The 21,112-nt window shown below is 42.1% G+C and overlaps 1 protein-coding gene across 2 annotated transcripts in view; it reads left to right on the forward strand.

The window, feature by feature from the left end:
- CASD1 (CAS1 domain sialic acid O acetyltransferase 1) overlaps positions 1-21,112 on the forward strand; it is a 31,654-nt gene that overhangs the window by 4,883 nt on the left and 5,659 nt on the right. For both annotated transcript variants that reach the window (XM_077303645.1, XM_077303646.1), the window contains exons 2-16: positions 1,208-1,304; positions 2,240-2,360; positions 5,259-5,303; positions 7,322-7,384; positions 8,511-8,555; positions 9,338-9,461; positions 10,055-10,269; positions 11,166-11,591; positions 12,186-12,275; positions 12,667-12,786; positions 14,693-14,849; positions 15,984-16,063; positions 17,868-17,969; positions 18,609-18,749; positions 19,071-19,148. In XM_077303645.1, coding sequence (XP_077159760.1) covers positions 1,208-1,304; positions 2,240-2,360; positions 5,259-5,303; positions 7,322-7,384; positions 8,511-8,555; positions 9,338-9,461; positions 10,055-10,269; positions 11,166-11,591; positions 12,186-12,275; positions 12,667-12,786; positions 14,693-14,849; positions 15,984-16,063; positions 17,868-17,969; positions 18,609-18,749; positions 19,071-19,148 — 1,904 coding nt within the window. The remainder of the gene's footprint in view (positions 1-1,207; positions 1,305-2,239; positions 2,361-5,258; positions 5,304-7,321; positions 7,385-8,510; positions 8,556-9,337; positions 9,462-10,054; positions 10,270-11,165; positions 11,592-12,185; positions 12,276-12,666; positions 12,787-14,692; positions 14,850-15,983; positions 16,064-17,867; positions 17,970-18,608; positions 18,750-19,070; positions 19,149-21,112) is intronic.

Here is a 21,112-nt window from a genome sequence, read left to right on the forward strand (position 1 = left end):
AATGGGGGTATTGATCATAATGATGTAGGGCACTTTCACACATGCTGGATGATGCACTTTCAGTATTCTTTTGATGCACTTGAGTGATTGTTTGCAATTGGGTTTACCATTTCACACCATAAAATCCGACTACAAGGCATGTCTGGAGTAGATTGAAAGCACATTATTCCGTGTGTGCAAATGCCCTGGTACTCAAAAACTGAGCTGCAAGGATGCAGTTCCAAGGTTGTAAGAAAATCACGGTTCTATACAGCACTCGTCAAAACATGATCAAACAAAAACTGTACTTCCTCCTACATACAGGATATGGTTACCGGGAACCACCTTGATAGGACAGATTTATATTTGTCTTACATAATTTAACAGGAATTTCTTCAGTCTTATGACACTGAAAACAGTGTCTGAAAATAGATTAATAATTCTTTTTCCTTAGGCAAATCTGCTGAAACATTCCTCAGGGTCTATTTTGTTGTAGCTCTTAGCTTCTACTTATGCATTGTTCTTTCATTATTCTTAACCTTAGTATTAATATTTCAAGGAGATATTAATTGGAATCACTCTGTATATCATATTTAGATACAGCCATGCCTCAATGCCCTTGCTAACCAATATACAGTGAAATTTAAAAATAAGATGCACCTAATATTCCTACCTTAATGGAATATTTGAAGATATAATTTACAGTGTTTGACCAATCAATTGATCAGCATGCCAACCATCAATAAGCATGTAACATAATGTAGGTTTGAAAAGTTCTTATACAACTTGCTTTTAAAGAGAGAAATTCTAGATATGTATGTCAGAATAGCAGTGTGTGTAGTAAACCATAAAGCATGAATAGAAAATAATGTACAAAAAAGATCTCTTATACCTTATGAAGGTTCCATTGCTTTATCTTCAGTAGAACTAAATTGAGTTCTACCTGTTCAAAGAAACACAGTTGAATGTGTTCTCACAAGCTGATCACAAGCATTTGCTGTCTTTACTTCTTCATAATAATGTCTTTAACAAAGATTTTAGCACTTTCTGTGGTAACTTAAGGAAGAATAGTAGTGATATGGGGATTAATATTGATTGATTTTAACATTGAAACCTCTAAACAGACGTTACAGTTGGGCTGCAGACACAGATGCTGACTAAGAAGCAGTGGGATTCTGGTTTGTTTTAGTGCAGAATTCAAGTGTCAAACCTCTTTTCCTTTTTAAAGGCGACGATTCTTGTGAGTATCTTCTTTCCAGTGGGAGATTTCTTGGAGAGAAGCTATGGCAACCTCACAGCTGTATGATGCATAAATATAAATCAAGGTAAGGTGTTAATACTATACGTATTGTAAATGCACACTTTATACATTTATATCTTTAGATTCCTTTACTGTTAAGTTCAGGTGGCACAGTATGGTGCAACATATTTGTGCTTCTTGTGTATGCTACTCCAAAGTTTGCTAGTGATTTTTCTACTTATTGGTGGTAGTGAAGTGCCATCAAGTTGCAGCTGACTTATGCCAACCCCATAGGATTTCAAGGCAAGAGACATTCAGAAGTAGGTTTGCCATGGTTTGCCTTTGCGTCACAAGCCTTCCTTGACCTCCTGCTTGAGTTCAGTTATTACAAAGCTGCGTTGATTTGACTTGGATAGGAGATCCAACACAGACTTTGAATATTTCAATTCTCTACATGATTATATATAGTTTTCAGCACTGGTTCATAGTTAATTTACTGTAAAATAAAAGATGCGAAATATTCTAATGAAACAGTTAATAAAAAGTATGTGTGTGAAATGCTCTTTGTTAAACAGCTTAATAAGGAAAGGAGTCATTTGCTGCCATTTTAATTTGGGTTGTCAAGGTTTGTAGAGAAGGATTTGTATATTTTGATTGTATTCAATTTTTAGATGTTCTGAGTTTTAGAAAAATGGGAGCATTGTGTGATTGAACCTCTCATATGTCACTGGGAGTTGTGTTAGCACAGCTGCTTGCTGACTGGCACAATCCTGATGAATTCCATTGTTTTCAGTAGTACCCCAGAGTAAATAATTATATAATGTTGAGAAGAATCTGTTCTATAAGCCACACTAATATTAATGGGATATGCACAACTTTACACTCTTTTTTCTGGGTGAATTCTGTATTTGTGTGAAGAATATTCTATACCGAATTCCTAATTTTTTTGTAAATTACTATTTTGTCCATTACTATTTTGTCCTAATTAAAGCAAATTAATATCAATGTTTGCTTTTACAGTGAAACAAAAGACTGCCTTGCAGACAAACACATCACGTTTATTGGTGACTCTAGAATTCGTCAGCTGTTTTACTCCTTTGTAAAACTCATAAATCCCCAAATTAAAGAGGAGGGAAACAAGGTATGATTTCAGAAATTTTACATTTAATATAAAATGGCGTTAATGATTGTGATGTAACGAATAATGTAGGAGACATGACAAGTGTTATAATGTCGAAAAAGGAGTAACAAAATGGCATTGTAGAGACAAGAGCAAACAGGAACTCATAATTAAATTTTGATAATTTGAGTGCAGCTGAACTGCCTGTCTCTGTGCTCCACAGCCATGCTGTCATATGTATCAACTAGATTTTAAGCCCATTTTAAAAAGGAAGAAAATGGGCGCTAAAAGAGGGAGATAGATGGCACAGTGATGTGCAAAGAGTTCTGTGTGGGCAGGGAGGCAAGGAGAAGAAGGGCAGAAGAAGGGCAAGGGGAAGAAGGGTTAGGGTTCTGCGGGGGAACCTACCTGGGCGAGGCATCTGCGGCGTGAAGGAGGCAAGGAGGCGTCCGCGGCCATGTTGTGGTGGACGGGAGAGCGAGGACTGAGCGCAGAGCAGGGGGCGGCGTGGTGGATTGCGGGCGGCGAAGCAGAGGGCGTGCGGCAATGTCTGGGGCCGCGCGTCCCGCAGAGCGGCTCGGCGGCGGCCTCCTGTCGGCGGGCGTCGAAGCAGAGGGCGTGCGGCGATATCTGGGGCCGCGCGTCCCGCAGAGCGGCTCGGCGGCGGCCTCCTCCTGTCGGCGGGGGTCGAAGCAGAGGGCGTGCGGCGATATCTGGGGCCGCGCGTCCCGCAGAGCGGCTCGGCGGCGGCCTCCTCCTGTCGGCGGCGATCTTCGAGGGCGTTGGCTGGGCGCGGCGGCGCCAGCGAAGGTGGGACGGCGGGGAGCATGCAGGCTGGTCCCGGCAGCGTACAGTTTCCCGCGGTGGGGCTCGTCAGGGTCCAGGCTGGGCGCGGCGGCAGTGGAGACTGGCGGAGGTCAGGGAGCGTGTTTGCTGAGCGGCCATTGAAGCTGGCAGCGGGTCGTCGGCGCGTTGGTGGTCGGCGCGGCCATTTTGAACTGCGGGCGGCGGCTCGGCAGCGTCATTGTCTTGGCGGCGAGGAGGCACCGTAGGCGAGCAGGTAGGACATGGGGTCCGGCGTCGGGCGGTTGGTGGCCCCATCATGTCAGCGGCGGCCTCTCCGTTGTGGTGGAGAAGTCAGAGCGCGGGTCATTCGCAGGCGGCTGGGCTGTGCATCGTTGTTGGAGGTCGGGCCGCAGCGGCGGCAAGCGCGGTTTGAGGGGGCGAGCGAGGAGAGTTTGGGAAGGGCCTCCTGTGGGCGGAGGGGAAGCGATTTTCCCTGAGCCCAGGGAAGTGGGGTGAGGCTCCTGCGTGGTAGCCATCCGACCAGGATGGCTGCTCGGGGAGGACTGGAGTGTGTGGCGCGGCGTCCGGGAGACGGGCCAAGTGTCCAACAGGGAGGCGCGCTTTGCGCGCCTCCCAATTGAACACTTGGCCCTGGAGTGCCACTCGGAGGAGCCAATCAGGAGCCGCTTCGCGGCTCCTGATTGGCCCCTCCGAGTTTTTATCCCGGACCGGTCCCGCCCTAACTCCTCCCCACTACCCCTTACTCTTTTATTCAGTCCGTGGCGCCCGTGGCGCCACGGGCTGTGTACAGATGATAACCTGGGAGAGGCTTTGAAGAAATAATGTTTTCTTACAGATAGTTATATTACATACTATACATTGTACTTACATACTATACATTATACACTTCCTTCACGCTTCCAGACTTTCATCTGCAACTATGACAAGCTACAATTTGCTTTTTGTATATAGAAGTTGATATTTTCTAACAGGAACTCAGAAGTGGTTTAGGCTTCATATTGTGGCTTCATGTTATCAGTTCATGATTTTGGGAGTTGAATCCAGAGGCTACATTCCTCTAATGGTAGAACGGTCCTCTGGTGCAAGTCCTCTGGTAGGACAGCATTCTTCCACCTGATCAAGGTTACTCTGCACGGGCCTATCCCTAATCCAGAAGTTGGTACAAAATGCGGCTGCTAGGGCCCATATCCAGCCTGTGCTGAGGCAGCTGCACTGGTTTTCAGTTGCTTCCTGGATCCGGTTCAAGGTTTTGGTGCTCACCTTTAAGGCCCTGCGCGATCTGGGACCCACACACTTGAGGGACCACCTGTTGCCCTATGCCCCACTCAGGGTTCTACGCCCTGTGGGTGCAAACTTGCTAGCCATACCCAGCCCCTGGGAAGTGCATCTGGCCTCGACCAGGGCCAGGGCCTTTTTGGTCCTGGCCTCTGCCTGGTGGGATGAGCTACGGGCCCAGCGGGAGCTTTCAGCGTTCCACAGGTCCTGCAAGATGGAGCTCTTCCGCCAGGCCTATGGTTGAGGCTGGCACACTGAGGAAGATCTGGATCCCTCCCCTTGGGCCATTCTATTGGTGGACTGAGATCAGCATCCCCAGTCCACCCCAGGGTGATATCTTGGGGGGGGGGGGAGGTTCTGGTTGTGTTTTTTATTTTCGTTGCAATATCTTGATTTTGTATGAATTATGGTGCGTTTTATAGATTAGTGGGATTGTTTTAGGGGTAATTTTATTGGGGAGTTTATGGACTTTTCTATAACCCACAACGAGCCTTAGTGGGAGTGGTGGGCTAGAAATGTAGTAGTAGTAGTAGTAGTAATAATTTGATATTTTCTCTCAGATATTTGGGGATTAAATCCAGAACAAATAGTGCAATCTCCTGCAACTTTCCTTGGAGTAAGCACACTGAATATAGCAGGCCTTACTTTGGAGTTACTACATAGTTAATCTGAGTTACCAAAACCAGCTGTTTTGTGGGATTGAAGCCTTAATCACAAATATTCCTATTTCAGAACTTTGGCTGATCATTGATGTACAAAACTTCTATGGGTTTTTTAAAAATGCAGTGTGCATGCAGTCATGGATTTCTGAAAACTGTACTTTTTTCATTTTGATAGCATGGAAACATTCCATTTGAAGATAAATCTTCATCCCTCAAAGTGGTAAGCATATCTGGCTGTCTCTTAAACTATCATTTGGGTTTAAGATCCTGCGTTGTGCAGGGGGTTGGACTAGATGGCCTGTTATCAAGTCACAGCTGACTTACGGTGACCCTGTAGCATTTTCAAGGCAAGAGACTTTCACAGGTGGTCTCTCTTCTCTCTTCTTTGGTGGTTTTTCATTCCTGCTCAGCATCTGGATAGCTTGAGTTATCCAGGTTAGGGTAAATCTTTCAGTTAAGATTTCTTGTAGATAATGCAAACATATAATAGACTCATATGTTCTCTAAGTATGGGCAGGTACATGTTATGATTCAGCTTAGAAATATTAATGTTACCCCAATGTTTTCTGTAGCAAGCTTGTTACATTTAGAAATAAAATGTGTGTGTTTGAACTCTTAATTAATCTTGGTTCTTCAGGCATGCATGCTTGTATTGTTTACTTCCACACTTCATGTGTGCTGCACAGATCACCAGTTTAACACCGCTGTTTCCCCTAGCTGAATAAATGAACTCCAACTTACAAGTCACAAGACATAGCACTGCATAGGGTCAAATGTATTTCAGGAGTAACCCTTCTGAATGTTGTGCTTAAAGCAGCCTGAAGATACTTGGCTGTCAGAGTTCTTCACTGCAGCAAATAACATAAACCAGGGTTCGTGGACCAACATAATAAATTCGGAATAAGGAAAAAGCAGAAAACTTATGAAATGTGACTTCTAGATTGCTTTATTTGTTAGTTTGTTTATTGGATTTTTGTGTGGTCCACCCATATGGCTCAGGGTGGTTTATACATCTCACGGTCTTTCCTAACCATGACTCTAACGCTTCCCTAGCCCTAACGCTCAGTCAGAACCTAACCACTCCCCTACCCTAATTATATGCAAGCCAACCCTAATCTTAAACCTTGTCTGTTTAAAAAATTCAGAAAAAAATACTTATTTTTTTACAGATAAGATAATGTAAAAAAAATTTTTTTTTATAAAACTCATGGCCTTTCCGAACCATGACTTTCCTAGCCCCATCATTCAGTCAGAATTTAACCATTCCCCCACCCAAACTATACCTAAGCTAACCACAACGTCAAACCTTACGTTTGTAAAAAACAACAACATATTTTTGCAGGTAAAAGAAGCCCTAAAACAAGTGTTCCTAGCCCTAACACTCAGTCAGAAACGAACCACTCTCCCCACCCAAACTAAACCAAAGCTAACCCTAACCTTAACCCTTAAGTATGTAAAATTAACTTTTAAACTTTTTTCAGATACGTCAGAACCTAACCACTCCCCCACCCAAACTATCCATAAACTAACCCTAACCTTAATCCTTAAGTCTGTAAAAACTCCAGAAAAAAATACATGTTTTTACAGGTAGAATAATGTAAAAAAATAGTTCTATGACTCTTTAAAAAACTGTTATTAAAGATTTCCATTAATAAATGATATCAGAGTGAGACAAAGTCTTAGAAGAAGAAAAAACAGAACAGAACAAGCAAAAAAACCCAAAACATAACAAAATAATAACATTAACAGTACAGTTTTCTGTACTGTTCTCTTAATGTTCTCTTAATTCAAATAGCCAGTCCTCTATCATTGGTATTTGTGGATCTTTCTATTTCTTAGCAAAAACAATCCTTGCTGCTGTTACCATATGTTGGAATAGCTTATCCATTTCTTCTTCTATTAATCCTAGTTAAAAAGCCTCTCGTTTAAACTGGAATTTTAAATTTAAAATTGTATTCCGTCATATATCTGTATCCAGAAAGACGGGGGAAAGTGCCTGGAATTCCTTTACACTTCCATCAAGTATTTAGTATTCTCTTATGGATTTTACTTAAAAGTCACAGATGTTAAATAACATGTATATGTCATCTTTTAGAAGTTTTCTTTTATAGTCATATCAAGTATAAATTTGATCCCTTTTCAACATATTTTCCCATTTCTCTAATTGTGTATTATAACCAAAGTTCTGATGCCATTTAACCTTACATTCTTTAACCTTTTCTCCCACCCCCACCCCAGGATTTTCTGTGGTATCCGGAAGTCAATGGCTCCATGAAGCAAAGGATTAAGTCATGGACTGAGGTTAGCTGATGCTGAAACAAAATTTATGTAATATAGCTCAGTATATTCAGGAGTGGTGCTTCTAGCATTTCAGGTTATTAAGTTGTGTTATGAATAGACTACAGTCTGGCCTATAGTTGAGCAGTGGATTTTAAAGGAGCAAAGATTCTTGTCGTATTATCTGGGAAATTTGCACAGTGAATGATCCCTATGTTTGTACACAGTGTTCTCCTTCATAGGAGAAGGCTCATGTTGCTAAGGATTTGCGAGGTGCTGAACCGAGTCACAGATTTACTAAGAGCGGAAACAGTTCCATAACAACCTGTGTATGTATAGCATTAAAATATGAAATTAAATATTCTAAGGAACAGATGTTTGCAGGACACTGGCAGAGTACAGGAAAGCGGGTGCTTTAGTGCCACTGAAATCTATAGAATTTCAGTGCTTAGTAAATAAATCTCCTTATGCCCCTCGCAGGATGCTTCGCTCTGCGAGTTTGAATCTGTTGGTGGTCCCCGGTCCCCAGGAAATGCTCCTGGCCTCGACCAGGGTCAGGGCCTTTTCGGTCCTGGCCCCGACCTGTTGGAATGAGCTCCTGGAACAGCTGAGGCCCCTGCTGGAGCTTCCACAGTTCCGCAGGGCATGCAAGATGGAGCTCTTCCGCCAGACAGGTTGAGCTGGGCTAGGAAGATCTGGGTTCCTCCTCTAGCATCCCCAGGATGCCCATCCATCTAGGCAGATGGCCTCTCCCGAGGCTGGTGAGTGGCTGGGGAACTGGGTCTGGTGGCTTGGGAGGGAATTGATGGGATTATGCTGCTATTAGTGTTACTTTTCTTCTGTTTTTATGGTTTTTATTGTAAACCGCCTTGAGCCGGCCTGGCTGGAGGGCGGTCAATAAATTCAAATATAAATAACATAAATTAATTTCAGTGGAATTTAGGCCCAGCTAAATTTCTCTGGACTGAGCTTCATATTCTAGTACCACAGTGGCTGCTGTTGCAATTCTATAAGGTTGACTCATACCTTTAAAGCTTCTGATTAGCTCTAAAGCAACCTGATATTTGCATGTAAGCAATTTTCCTTGAATAGTTAATTACAACAGTTTACATTAGTGATGAAGATTAATCTATTTTTCACTGTGTTCTAGGGGTCTTCTCCAAAGCCTCACATAATCATAGCAGGAGCTGCTACGGTAAGCTATTCATATAGTAGTCATATAAGACAAAGTGAAAAGTAAGACTGCAGTTTCCTATTTCAAGCCTTTTAGTATCACATATGCTGGATTTTAATTAGTATTTTTAATGCTTTGTTTTATTATTTTATCAGCCAACTTGGGCAGGTTCCTGTAGAGTAGGCATACAGTGTTTCTAATTTTTCTCTCTTTCAATGAATTGTCCTTCTGAGTTCATTGCTACATCTCATATGCTACCAGCCCGAGCCTCTCCATTAACTTGTTCATTGTTGCTGTCGTTCCTGGGCTTACAACAAGATTTTATTCATCTGAGCAGCTATTACAAGCTTTGTTCCTACCACCTCTTTGTGGAATGAGAATCACATGGCCTGATCTGTTGGACTGTTGATTTGGCTTGTTATAAAAAGGAAACTGCTTTAGAAGTAGATGATCCTTGTTGATAATATATTTGTTTTAGACAGTTAAGAAGTATCACATCCATTAAGCTAGAGCATTCTTCTGTTCTGCTGATAATACTAACAAAGTGTTGTCAACGTGCAACTGACTTATAGTAATCTTGTGAAGTTCCACCTCTGTGTCATTTTCAAGGCAAGACATGAGTAGAGATTGTTTCCTTCCCCTGCATGGTAACTCCAGCCTTTCTCAGTGTTCTCCCATTTAAGTACTGACCATGGCTAACCCTGCTTAGCTTCCAGGCTCTGGAAGACTTAGGCTATTTAATCTGTTCTGATTATATTTCCCATGAACTCATGTGCTAAATATTTATTTTTGTACCCTTTTAGTGGTCCATCAAAATTCATAATGGCAGCAATGAAGCCCTCACACAGTACAAAATTAATATCACATCAATTGTGCCTCTTCTGGAGAAACTGGCAAAAAGTAGTGATGTCTACTGGGTCTTACAAGGTAAAGTAAATGACATGGCACAACTTTCAGCTTCCTAGTAAATTAAATGTATGTCTTGTGAATTTTGTATGTAATGCTTATCTCATTCATTGGGTATTCAGGTCAGGCTTTTTGTAGAATCTTTCCAGAAACAGCTGCTGAATTTGCCCTGTCATCTGGAGTCACGGAATCATGTTCCAGTTTGGCGTTTATCTAAGAGAAAGTACTTTCCTTGTTAAAGAGGAATTTGCTTGCCCGTGACATCAGTGAACAGGCTGCACAGAATGGTGCCCACAAACTTGTGGATGAACTAAAACAAGCTTCTGGTTGGGAAATCCCTGATGCAGAATTTTCAAGGAGGCTATAGCCATTCCCTTCTCAGCAGATCTTGTCATTAGAAAACACCTGCAAGTGCAGCAGGCTAGAGTGCCTACCTAGTGAGAATTTCTGGGCTTGGACAGCTTTTCTGTACTTCTCCTAGCAAGGAACATAGTTGTATCGGGCATGGTCTTGTGAGCTCATTCCAGTGAGTCACTGCAGATGAGAGCATTGTAGATGTACTCATTTATTGCTTTGCTTTAGGGGAAAAAAATCTAATACTTGTTTCCATTCAGACCCAGTGTATGAAGATATGTTGAGTGAAAGCAGGAAAATGATTACTAATGAGAAAATAGATACCTACAACGAAGCAGCGGTCAACATTCTGAACAGCAGCTCAAAAAACTCGAAGGCCAAAGTGAAAATATTCAGTGCATCTAGGTTGATAGCAGAAGAAACCATAATGCAGTCCTTAGACGGTTTGCATCTTCCTGAAGCAAGCAGAGAAATGGTGAGTAAACACGACCTTTAGGATTAATGACTAGAAAAGGTTAACATTAAACATCTAAATCAGAAAATGGCCAATAACACAAACATTGTTAATGTCTATTAAAAGTATCTTAAATATTATACTCACGTGTGTTGTATAAAATTCTTCACAAGCTATATTTTGCAAAATGTTTTTATCCAGTGTAAGCACTGCATTGCATATTCTCCTTGTTGTCTCCTTGGTCATTCCAACTTCACCATTTGTGTGAGAATAGACTGTTGTAACACAGTATGCAGAAACATGAAATGAAAAACCCTGGCTTTCTCTCTATTTCCATTCCCACATCTGTAAAATGGAGGGAAATAATTCTTATAAGGCTATGTGGATCGCTGAGATGATAGATGCAAAATGTAATCATGAAGGGGAAATTTTACATGTTTGTGTATGAATGGGAAGAATTCCACAGTTGGCATAGTGTGACTGCAGTCATAAAGACACTTTCTTGGGAGTAAGTCCCATTGACTACCATGGGGTAAGTAGACTTGCTTAGCTTTGCTCTATATTCCGTTTTTAAAAGGACTTTGAGAGGCCAAATGATGCTTTTGGAGGAAATATGCAGAAATGTTACCCTCAACAGTGAGCATTAGGTGTCATCGTGAAAGCCAAGAGGAGAAAATTAAAGATTGTTTCTTGCTGCCTTTCTTTCCTAGGTTCCATTTATTTGTATTACACAGTCCATCCCATGGGTTGGGCTTTCAGTAAGACTTTAAAACTAAATCTTTCAATAAAAAACACTGATGATTCTTTTTTGGTATTAAAAAAACATTATGCTCATTTTAATTCTATCTGGAATCCACATAGTACGAAATACTTAAGTCTAAAATCCCAGTGACCAAGTTATCTTTTCCCATGGACAGAGTGCAATGATTCTCATGAACGTCTACTGCAACAAGGTTATGAAGCCCATTGATGGTTCCTGTTGCCAGCCTCGGCCTCCCATCACTTTGATACAGAAGCTGGCTTTCTGCTTTTTTGGTGCATCTGCAATTGGATATTTGATTTTGGTCCTTATTCGTCGTAATAATCATCAGAAGAACAAGCCATGCACTGATATGGAAAGTGGAGAAGAGAAGAAACCTGCTACAAATACTTCAGCAGTTTCTACCTTAGAAACACTTTTGCTGTGCTTGTGCAAGCTTGGCTTGATTATGGCCTATTTCTACCTGTGCGACAGAGCAAACCTGTTCATGAAAGAAAACAAGTTCTACACACACTCATCCTTCTTCATACCAATCATTTACATACTGGTGTTAGGGGTATTTTATACAGAAAACACTAAAGAGGTAAATCTACCTTTCCGTGACTTTTGTTCTTTTACCTAAAGACCATTTGACCTTTGAATAATATGAACAATAAAAACCCAAGCCATTTCAGTAGTCTGTGTTTTGTTTGTCTGTTTGTTTTAGTCTTTAAATGCTGTAACCTGTCCTGAACCTGAGCGAACTGACCAAATAGAAGCCTAAAACAATTAAAAATAAAATATAAATCAGCACATCCAGAAAAATGTAGTGCATAGCGAATGGGTGAGTTTTGGAGGATATGGTCTCAATTGCTCAAAGGCCAGGGCCCAGAGCGAGAGGGCAACCCAAAGGGCATGCACCAGGGTTTCTCATCTCCCCCCACCCCTCTAATACCAACTCTTCAAAAAGCCTATAAGCCTGTTTGTGCAGCTTAGTTCTCAGCCCTCTGGATTGTCACCTATTTCTAGCGGTTCAGCACAGATGTAACTTATTCCTGGGACAAAAGCTACTTTGTCATCGAAGACAGTATTTCCTTACCCATTTGCCCCATGATAGCAGTCGCCGTGTTTCCTCATTTTGTAGATATGTGCTCGTACTGGTTTGAACAGCCATGTTCTTGTTTTAATTTTTGCATAGACTAAAGTGCTAAATAGGGAGCAGACGGATGAATGGAAAGGCTGGATGCAGCTTGTGATTTTGATCTACCATATCTCTGGAGCAAGCACTGTAAGTTTTGTTTGTTTTTCAAATAATTCTTTTAAAGAAAAGAGAGGAAGAGAGTTAAAATTGGAAGGAGGGGCAGGATCCTGATGCAGGTGGAGCCTTCCGCTCACCACCGTCTAAAACATGAGTGTGTTGGATCTGGGATAGTCAACCTGTGGTCCTCCAGATGTTCATGGACTACAATTCCCATGAGCCCTTGATGGGAATTGTAGTCCATAAACGTCTGGAGGACCACAGGTTGGATGAGCCAACCCCTGAGTTGGATGAGCCCAAATGGGGGGGTCTCGTTGTATGTTAGGGATGTGCGTGTAACTAGGGATGTTTGATCTGAATCCATTAAAATTACCCATTTCATGTTTTGGTTTTTAAAGTAACTTACACTTTTTGTCAACAGTTTTTGCCTGTTTACATGCATGTCCGGGTACTGGTTGCTGCATATCTATTCCAGACAGGCTATGGTCATTTTTCATACTTCTGGATTAAAGGAGATTTTGGCATTTACAGAGTGTTTCAGGTGAGAAATATCTATATTTTTATTTAGGAAAAAAATTGTTATTGGTAAACATGATTAAAATATAACCATATTCTACTTGCTTATGCTGAGCGTTTAATGCCTGCTGAGGTATTTTCCCACTAAACCAATAGGAGGTGGACTGGCTTCTAATAATAAGTAGGTCTCAAGGACTAGGGAAGTCCTTGCAGCAGGGTAGTCAAACTGCGGCCCTCCAGATGTCCATGGACTACAATTCCGTGGGAATTTTAGTCCATGGACATCTGGAGGGCCACAGTTTGACTATCCCTGCCTTGCAGTGTTCAGGACTACCTGTTTTGCTCTGGAACACAGTTGCTGCTCTGCCTTAGCAAAGCTGTTGGACTTCTGGTCGAAGCATGGCACTAGAGTGAACTTCCTGTCGTCCCTAACTCCTCTCAAACAGGCTTAGCTTAGCCTGACCCCTATTTTGAAGAAACTGCTAGCCACTTCCACACAAGTTATTTGCCTCAGGTTCTCTGTTGGGAAGCAGATTTTATTTTTCTCTTGTTCCTCATAGCATCATGCTGCATTTCTGTACTTCCCAGAGTTTCCCTGGCTTTTCTCCAACCTTTCCCGAACCTCCTTTGCTCTGAAGCTTTGGCAAAGATCGCAGCAAAGCCTGGATGGCTGCTGGTGGATGGGAATGTTTAGATTTTTGTGATTGTGGCCACATGACAGCCACTTTCCCTGCAGAATATCTCCACAACAAAAGGGCCAGAGTTAGGATGTCCTTGTCCTTAAAAAAAAAACAATAGAATATTCATAGAATCATAGAGTTGGAAGGGACCTCATGGGTCATCTAGTCCAACCCCCTGCACTATGCAGGACGTTCACATCCCAATCGCTCATCCACTGTAACCTGCCAGCCCCTTGAGCCTTCACAGAATCAGCCTCTCCATCAGATGGCTATCCAGCCTCTGTTTAAAAATTTCCAAAGATAGGCGTTTACCATTTATGGCTCTCATTAATTTATATCCCTTCTCAGATTCCTCTGTCAGGATGTCCTTGTCCTTAAAAAAAACCCCAATAGAATATTGTGACAGCCTGAAAGACTATCAGTGACTGATTCCTGAGAAATTACCCAAAGGCACCTTCCTCTGGCACAGTCCTCTGCAGGTGTAATCGATAGATATTCTTGTCCCTTGAAATAGAGAAGTGTCTTGTCTGAGATCTTCCTTCTTAGGAAGCCTCCTATGATGCACAAGGCAGCAGCATAGCTGTACTTTACATCTAATTTTTGCATCAGCACATGGCACAGCATTATTGATGTGAGCAGCAGGGTGTCTGTAATTTACTGTTTGATAGACTTCCTTGGTGAAAAACCAAGTAGTGGTTATGTACTTGTGGAAATATAATAATGTAATAATCCAATAAGATATTTGCCTGTTTGCCTTGGAAATATATGTAGGGGTTGCCCTGGATTTTTGAGAGCTCAGGACAGAATTCAAATCCCAGGATCTAATCCCCTTCTGATAAATCACACTTGCATGTGAGTTTCCCTTACTTGAGATGAATCTGATTGGGCTCCAAACACCAGCCTAGAGTCACAGGTTTTTCTTATGCTTGGTTGAACAAGGAAGCCTCTTACTAGAGAGCAGCATTAGTAATAGCAGCAGCAGGTCTTGCACCCAAGAAGCCATTTTCTTGTTTTACAATCCAGCAGCCATCCTGGCATTCTGAGCTGTCTTCAGTTAAGTTCTCAAGAGCAAACAGCCTTGTCTATAAAATTGTCAGGCAGGCACACTATTGTTAAAAAATTCAAGCTGCCTCTCCAAAGTTGTCTTTCCTGCCAAAATAACAGCGTCTGTAATGCTAAAATGTAAATACTGTAAAATGACTTTTCTCTGCACACATTTAATGGAAATATTTCCCTTCCACTGTCCAACAGGTCTTATTTCGGCTGAACTTCCTAGTTGTGGTGCTATGCATAGTGATGGATCGGTCTTACCAATTCTATTATTTTGTCCCTCTGGTCACTGTCTGGTTCATGATTATATATGTTACATTAGCTCTGTGGCCTCAGATAGTCCAGAAGAAAGCCAACGGTAATTCCTTTTTTGGGTGTGTGCATTAAACAATAGATGCTATAATAAACAAATACTTTTGTTTGTAATGCTGTTATAATTAACTTGGTTTCTTTAGAGCTGACATTGCTGTCACTGTAATAAGATGAGCATGATATTTACATCAGTTAATTAAATTACTGTTATGCAAGACAATTGTCAAAACTGTCCTTCTGGCCAAATAAGTTACATTGTAGATTACAAATCGCATAAAGTTACATACAAAGTTTGTGAAAACTCGTTGCAGGAGGGAAACAATAACAGGTGCATGAAAAGAAGTCTTCCACATTTGGTGTATTTCTTTCAGCTGTGTTCAACCAGTGTATTCATGATTTGCTGCTGCTTTTTCAATGCCAATTTTATAAACCTTAAAACAGTTTTCACAGTACCACCTAGAGATCATATAAAAACAGAGCCATCTAGCCAAATGCATTTGGCTCTGTGTTATCACTGAAGGCAGTTAGAGGTCCCTTTCTCCTGCAGTCTAAATCTGGGCAGGTAGAGTGACAATGTGGCCCAGTTGAACAGGAAACTAGGTTGTTTCCTGCTTTGTGGCTTTATACTGGCTGTCTTATTGTCCTCCAGTGTTCTGTTTCAAGGTTTTCACCCTGGTCCATTTCTCAAGGCATATGACTGGCTGGGGCAGAATGTAAATGAGGATGCATCCTCCCTAATTCAGAGTAGATTGGCAGCCTCCAGATACGTATCTGGATATGGTCCATTGGCACCGTTACTTCCAGTGGGATGGTCATTGAGACACAGTGCACTCTTTCAAACACAGTCTGTCCCAACTAAGTAACTGTATACCACTGAATCAGTGTGGGGGGATCATTAAACTATTTGCTTTGGCAGTGTAGATTTGTTCTCTGCTTCCTCCAACACTTGCCCCTTATGACAGTTTTGTGTATTTTCACAAAATGGGATAAGAAACACTGAAAAAAGGCAACAAGTTTAGTGAGAGAGTAAAGATGTTTGACCTGGCACTAATTTAATAGGGCAATTTGTTATTAAGGAGAAAAAATGAGGCTGCGTATGTATACTGTAAGGAAACAGAGTGCTCATTTGCTACTATAATTGAAACAACCATCACTTTTTTGTTGCTTTTCTTGTCCACAGGAAATTGCTTCTGGCATTTTGGTTTACTGCTGAAACTAGCTTCCCTGTTCATTTGTATATATTTTCTATCATGTTCTCAGGTTTGTACCGAATTTGTTTCACTTTATATTCTAGTATAATCCAAATTATTATAGTAAGCCAATTTAAAAGTTGTACATTTAAAGTGTTTTTTTTTAAGTACTTACAGCTATGGGTCAGCAGTAACTCTTAAGTTCAGTGGGTATTGTCTGCCGGACAGCAACAGACATGCATTCAACTTTAGGGTTAACTAGCTTCAAAGCCCATTCCTAAGAATGGGCCTTGAAAGGGTCCCCTCCCCTGGCCAGGCAGCTTAAGGTGGCCTTGGGCAGCAGCTCGCAGCCAGATCAAGTGGGGCAGGTGGGGGCTGGGCTGCTCGTTAGCAGGGCCGTCAGAGCTCCTTAGCAGTCAGCTAGTCAGCTCCTTAGCAGTCCTTAACGAGCAGTCTGGGAGGCCCTCGTCAGCAGGGCCAATCTGTGGGGTGGTGGAAAGTGCTGTCAAGTCATGTTTGACTCACAGCAACCCAGTAGGGTTTTTGAGATAAAGAGACATTAAGAGGCAGTTTGACATTGCCTGCCTCCGTGTTCATGCACTTGTTGTTCTTTGGAGGTCTCCCATCCAAAAACTAGCCAGAGCCAACCCTGCTTAGTTTCTGAGACCTGAAAGATTGGCCTGGCCTAGCTTATTCAGCTCAGGGCACATTAACCAGTGCTGGGATTTTTTTTGGAAGCGTGGATCGTTTCTTCATTCCGTTTATCACCTGTTTATCCAAATGTACAGCTAAAACCAGGTATCAAAATCTGTAGTGACAAATGAAGGACAGACACATATACCATACATCTTTGTTCTTTCTGACACTCAGGTGCTGCAAGAACAACTCTATTTTCCTATTTAATGTTTTTGTCACTGAAATTTAAATATCAGCATTTTATAAATCAAAAAAGCAGATTGTTTTTGCTTCCTGCTGCTTAATTGTGGAGATAATTTGAAACATGTGGCTCAGAAATGTCTGGAGTAAGAAAAAATTCACCTATGCCCCTTTGTAGAAAGCTACTCCGAAAGGGAAAGTTGTTTCCGATCAACATGAGTAGCTGGATTGTGTCTGTGCTTGCTGATAAAAGCAGCTGTAGTTACATTCTCCTTTCAAAGAGCTGATACCGCATTCAAGCTTTGCATACTCAGCTGTGTGCAGATTGGGGAACTGCATGTGTAGCAATGGTTTGTGTATATGCAAATAATAATCATTTACGGATATAGCTTTGAAGTGGATTGGAATATATATTTAATATGTATATTTTGGTACAAAATAATTAACTGTTGAAAATATTACCAACTATTACCAAAATATTACCAACTGCTACGGAGGTCATTGTGTTTCCTAAAGATACAAGTGCTGCTTCTAATGGGGGGTGGTTGTTAACTCCCATGGCTCTTCGTTGATTGGTTTATTTTAAACCTCAGATTTTTCTGTAAACTGAAGGCTTTTCGTCTTGTCTGTCCATGTCCCCAGTTTCTGGTTTTAAGTATCTACAGAGAGAACCATGTTGAGAATTAGCCATACTGAGGGGAGATGTCTGTATAATGTATCTCTGATTACATTCAGATCCAAGAATTCGTGGGTGGTCTGCTGCATGCTAGGGATCTTTAGATGCAGGAAAAACCCCTTCTATACTAGTTGCCACCTTTAAGAACAATGTTTTAAATTATGTCTAACCCTAAAACTAGGCAGACTTAAACAGATGGTCAAATAATGGAGTGTTTTATTACCATATTAGGCACTTTCACATTCACAGGTGTTTGCCTTCAAAAATGTTTCTGTTTAACGGTAGGACAAAACTTGTTCATCTTTTAATGTTTTTCTTTTAGGGTGCATTTGAGAAAATTTTTTCTCTTTGGCCATTGTCCAAAGGTTTTGAATTACATGGGAGTGTCTATGAATGGTGGTTTAGGTGGAAACTAGATCGATATGTAAGTAATGCCTTATTTATCACGTTACTCATTTGTGGCTCTAATGTCTGTAAATTATGTTTACTTAGCCTTTCCTTATACAAGCGAAAACAAACTGCTGTGTCTGCCATCTTGTAAATAAAAATAGGAAAAGCAAAGTAATAAGTTGTTCCATTAAGCCACCGGAAGTTATTTCATTCACTGCCATGTACTGTAGCACAGTAGTGTAAAAAGTATTTATAACTCTATAATCTTGGTCTGTTTTGCCTAATATAGATGCATGCTCATTAAGGTGTGGAAATGCTTTTAGGCTGGCACTTTGCTATGTGTACAAGTCTAGAAGGCTCAGTTCTTTTCCTAGTCATGTCTTTTTTAGAATTCAGACACTGTGGATTATGGTTGACAACTGACAGGTGGGCCTGGAGATCTCCCAGATTACAGAGATCAATTCTTATAAGGCTGCTTTGAAGGGTGGACTAAATGTGATAGTATACCACTCCACAGTCGCTCCACAAGCCTCGCCCCCTAAATTGCCGGGAATTTCCACATCTAGATTTGGCAGCCCTATAGGTGGACATGCACATTAAACGAACGTGTAATGTTATAAGCACCTGAACTATGCTAAAGCTGTAATTGAGTAGTTCTTCCTTTCTCTTTCAGGTTGTTTTCCATGGGATGTTGTTTGCTTTTATTTATCTAACGTTTCAGAAACGGCAGGTCCTATCAGAAGGAAAGGGAGAGCTGCTCTTTCCCAACAAAGTTTCAAACGTGTTGTTATTTATTTCAGTAGTCTCCTTTTTGGTAAGCTCCCCAAATGTCTTGCTCAGCTAATGTCTTCATAAGCCGAATAGCTTCCATTCAGGAGGTGGTAATCTTGACGAAACTAAGAGAGCTCAGAAAATAAACCCGGGGCATGCTATAGGAAGCAGGGCTATTTCAGAAGATTTTGTCAGCCACATAGAGAGAACGGCATGTCGTGTGAAATAGATATTTCCCTGAAGAAGATACATATCTTTAAGTAAAACCTGTAGAACCAACAGTTCTCTTACAATGCATTCAATATCATGGTTTCATTGGTTACCTTCAAAAATAGTCGCTAGTTCATATGTTTATATGTTTTAGACGTACTCCATCTGGGCAAGCAGCTGTAAGAACAAAACTGAGTGCAATGAAATGCATCCTTCTGTTTCAGTTGTGCAGGTAATTATGTTCCCTTTCTTCCATGTGACAGAATTTTTGGTTGTTCCCCACAGTGACGTTGAACAGGCCATAAAGTGCTAGAATCATAAAACAGCTTGGCTGTCTGGACCACAAATGAGAACAAAGTTAAATAATATGCAGCACAGCACAAGTTTTTTTTTTTTTTTTATGGTGTGGAGTTTTTTCCTTGGGATGGATGCACATAGTCTCATAAAGGTCAAACAACTTTTAAGTGCTTTTGAACATTGGGGCACCTTTGTAATAGTAGATGTCCTGCAGTTGTGATTTAGGGTGAGACACATCTATCATCTTCATGTCCTATGTATATATGGACACATGTACGCAGAGTGTGACATTTGCATGTTCAAACATGCAATGCACTGCCTTCTGGCAGAGATCTGCACAACAGATAGAGAACCCAAGTGCCAGGGTATGGGGTGGCAGCCATTCATGTAGACAAAAGGTCTGTAAAGTAGTACCTGTGGGCATCATGGTGCTCACTATCACCTTTCCTGCTGCTTTTAGAAGGTGGGCAGGACCAAGTGGGATTTTGGGTCAATGAGGCTTCTAATTTGCCACTGGAAATCAGAGAAGCTGTTTAGATTTTTTTAATGTTGCTCAGGCAACAGCTGTCCCTACAGGACAAAGATCTTCAAAGTGTGACAGAAGGTAAGCATCAGCAACCATAATATGCCTGGTTCTACTTCCTGTGGCAGCTGTTTTGTGGCAGCCATTTTATTGTTGTACCCACTATGCTGTCAGAATTTCAAAGAGATTGGAGATCTCTGATGTAGATGATAGAAAGTGAAGGGGATATACTTAAGAAAATCATTAGGAAAGGGGCTAAAACAGTGCCTGGTGATTCCAATTTCTTAGAGAGGAAGCAGATATTTACTCATTCCACAGAAATTTGCTTGGATTGCTTCGGGTTATTCTGTCCTTTAAAGCAGTGGTCCCCAACCTTTCTGAGGCTGGGGACCGGCAGGGCATCGGGCCGCACGGGCCGCGCCCACGCATCGGGGCGCGGCCCGATGCCCTGCCGGCCCTGATTCCCTCTCCCCGCCCTCCCGCAGTAAGAAGCTTCCCAGGCCGCAAGCTGGGAAGTTTTTTACTGCGGGGGGGGCGGGGAAAGGGAGCCGTGGCCCGGCGCCGTGGCCTTCGCGGCCCGCAGGTTGGGGACCATTATCACTCAGGACTTCTTGACAATTTTACTGAGGCCCAGGGGGTTAGTCTTTTGCTGAGGGACGTCGCCGCCTGAGCCCCTGCTCCACTTGCTTTCCCACCAGCGCCCCTGACTTCCCGCTGCCTGCTGGTGGGCACTGCCAGCAGCAGCTGTGCAGTGCCATGCTGAGGGGGAGCCCCAGACATGGCGGCCACTGGAGAGCACCAAAGGTGAGCCGGTGGCAGAGTGGCAGGGCAGCACCCAGGGAGGCAGCACCCAGGGAGGAGGACGAGGAGGAGCCACGGCATGGTATCAACTGATCCATGGCCCATTACTGGTCCCCAGACCGGGGGTTGGGGACCACTGCTTTAAAGTTCATCAACAGCCCTCAACAATTCAGCTTGTTTATATCTAAATAGCCCTGCTCTTTTATATGCCTATGCTCTGTGTTACATCAAATACTTGTACTACATTGTGAGACTCTGGTACTGGGATCGTGTTGTTAACTGTTAATTATTGGTACCCTCTGAACCACAACAAAATGAGATACTCGAGACATCTTCCATCACTTAACAGCTGGAAGACTGGCAGACTGACTTGGGACCGTGGCTGGGCTTTTTTAACTCTCTCCAGTTGCCATTTTCATTTACAACTTCAGAGAAATGTAATCTATGTTGGGAAGACAAGAGATGGGTTAAAAAAAATCACCCTTCCTCTCTGCACCATGCTCCTGGTCCAGTAAAACACACTTACAGATTGTAGCAGTTAATAGAAATGTCGAGAAATGGCAATCCATTCACTT

This window comes from Paroedura picta, chromosome 11, assembly GCF_049243985.1.
Source record: "Paroedura picta isolate Pp20150507F chromosome 11, Ppicta_v3.0, whole genome shotgun sequence".
Taxonomy (NCBI): domain Eukaryota; kingdom Metazoa; phylum Chordata; class Lepidosauria; order Squamata; family Gekkonidae; genus Paroedura; species Paroedura picta.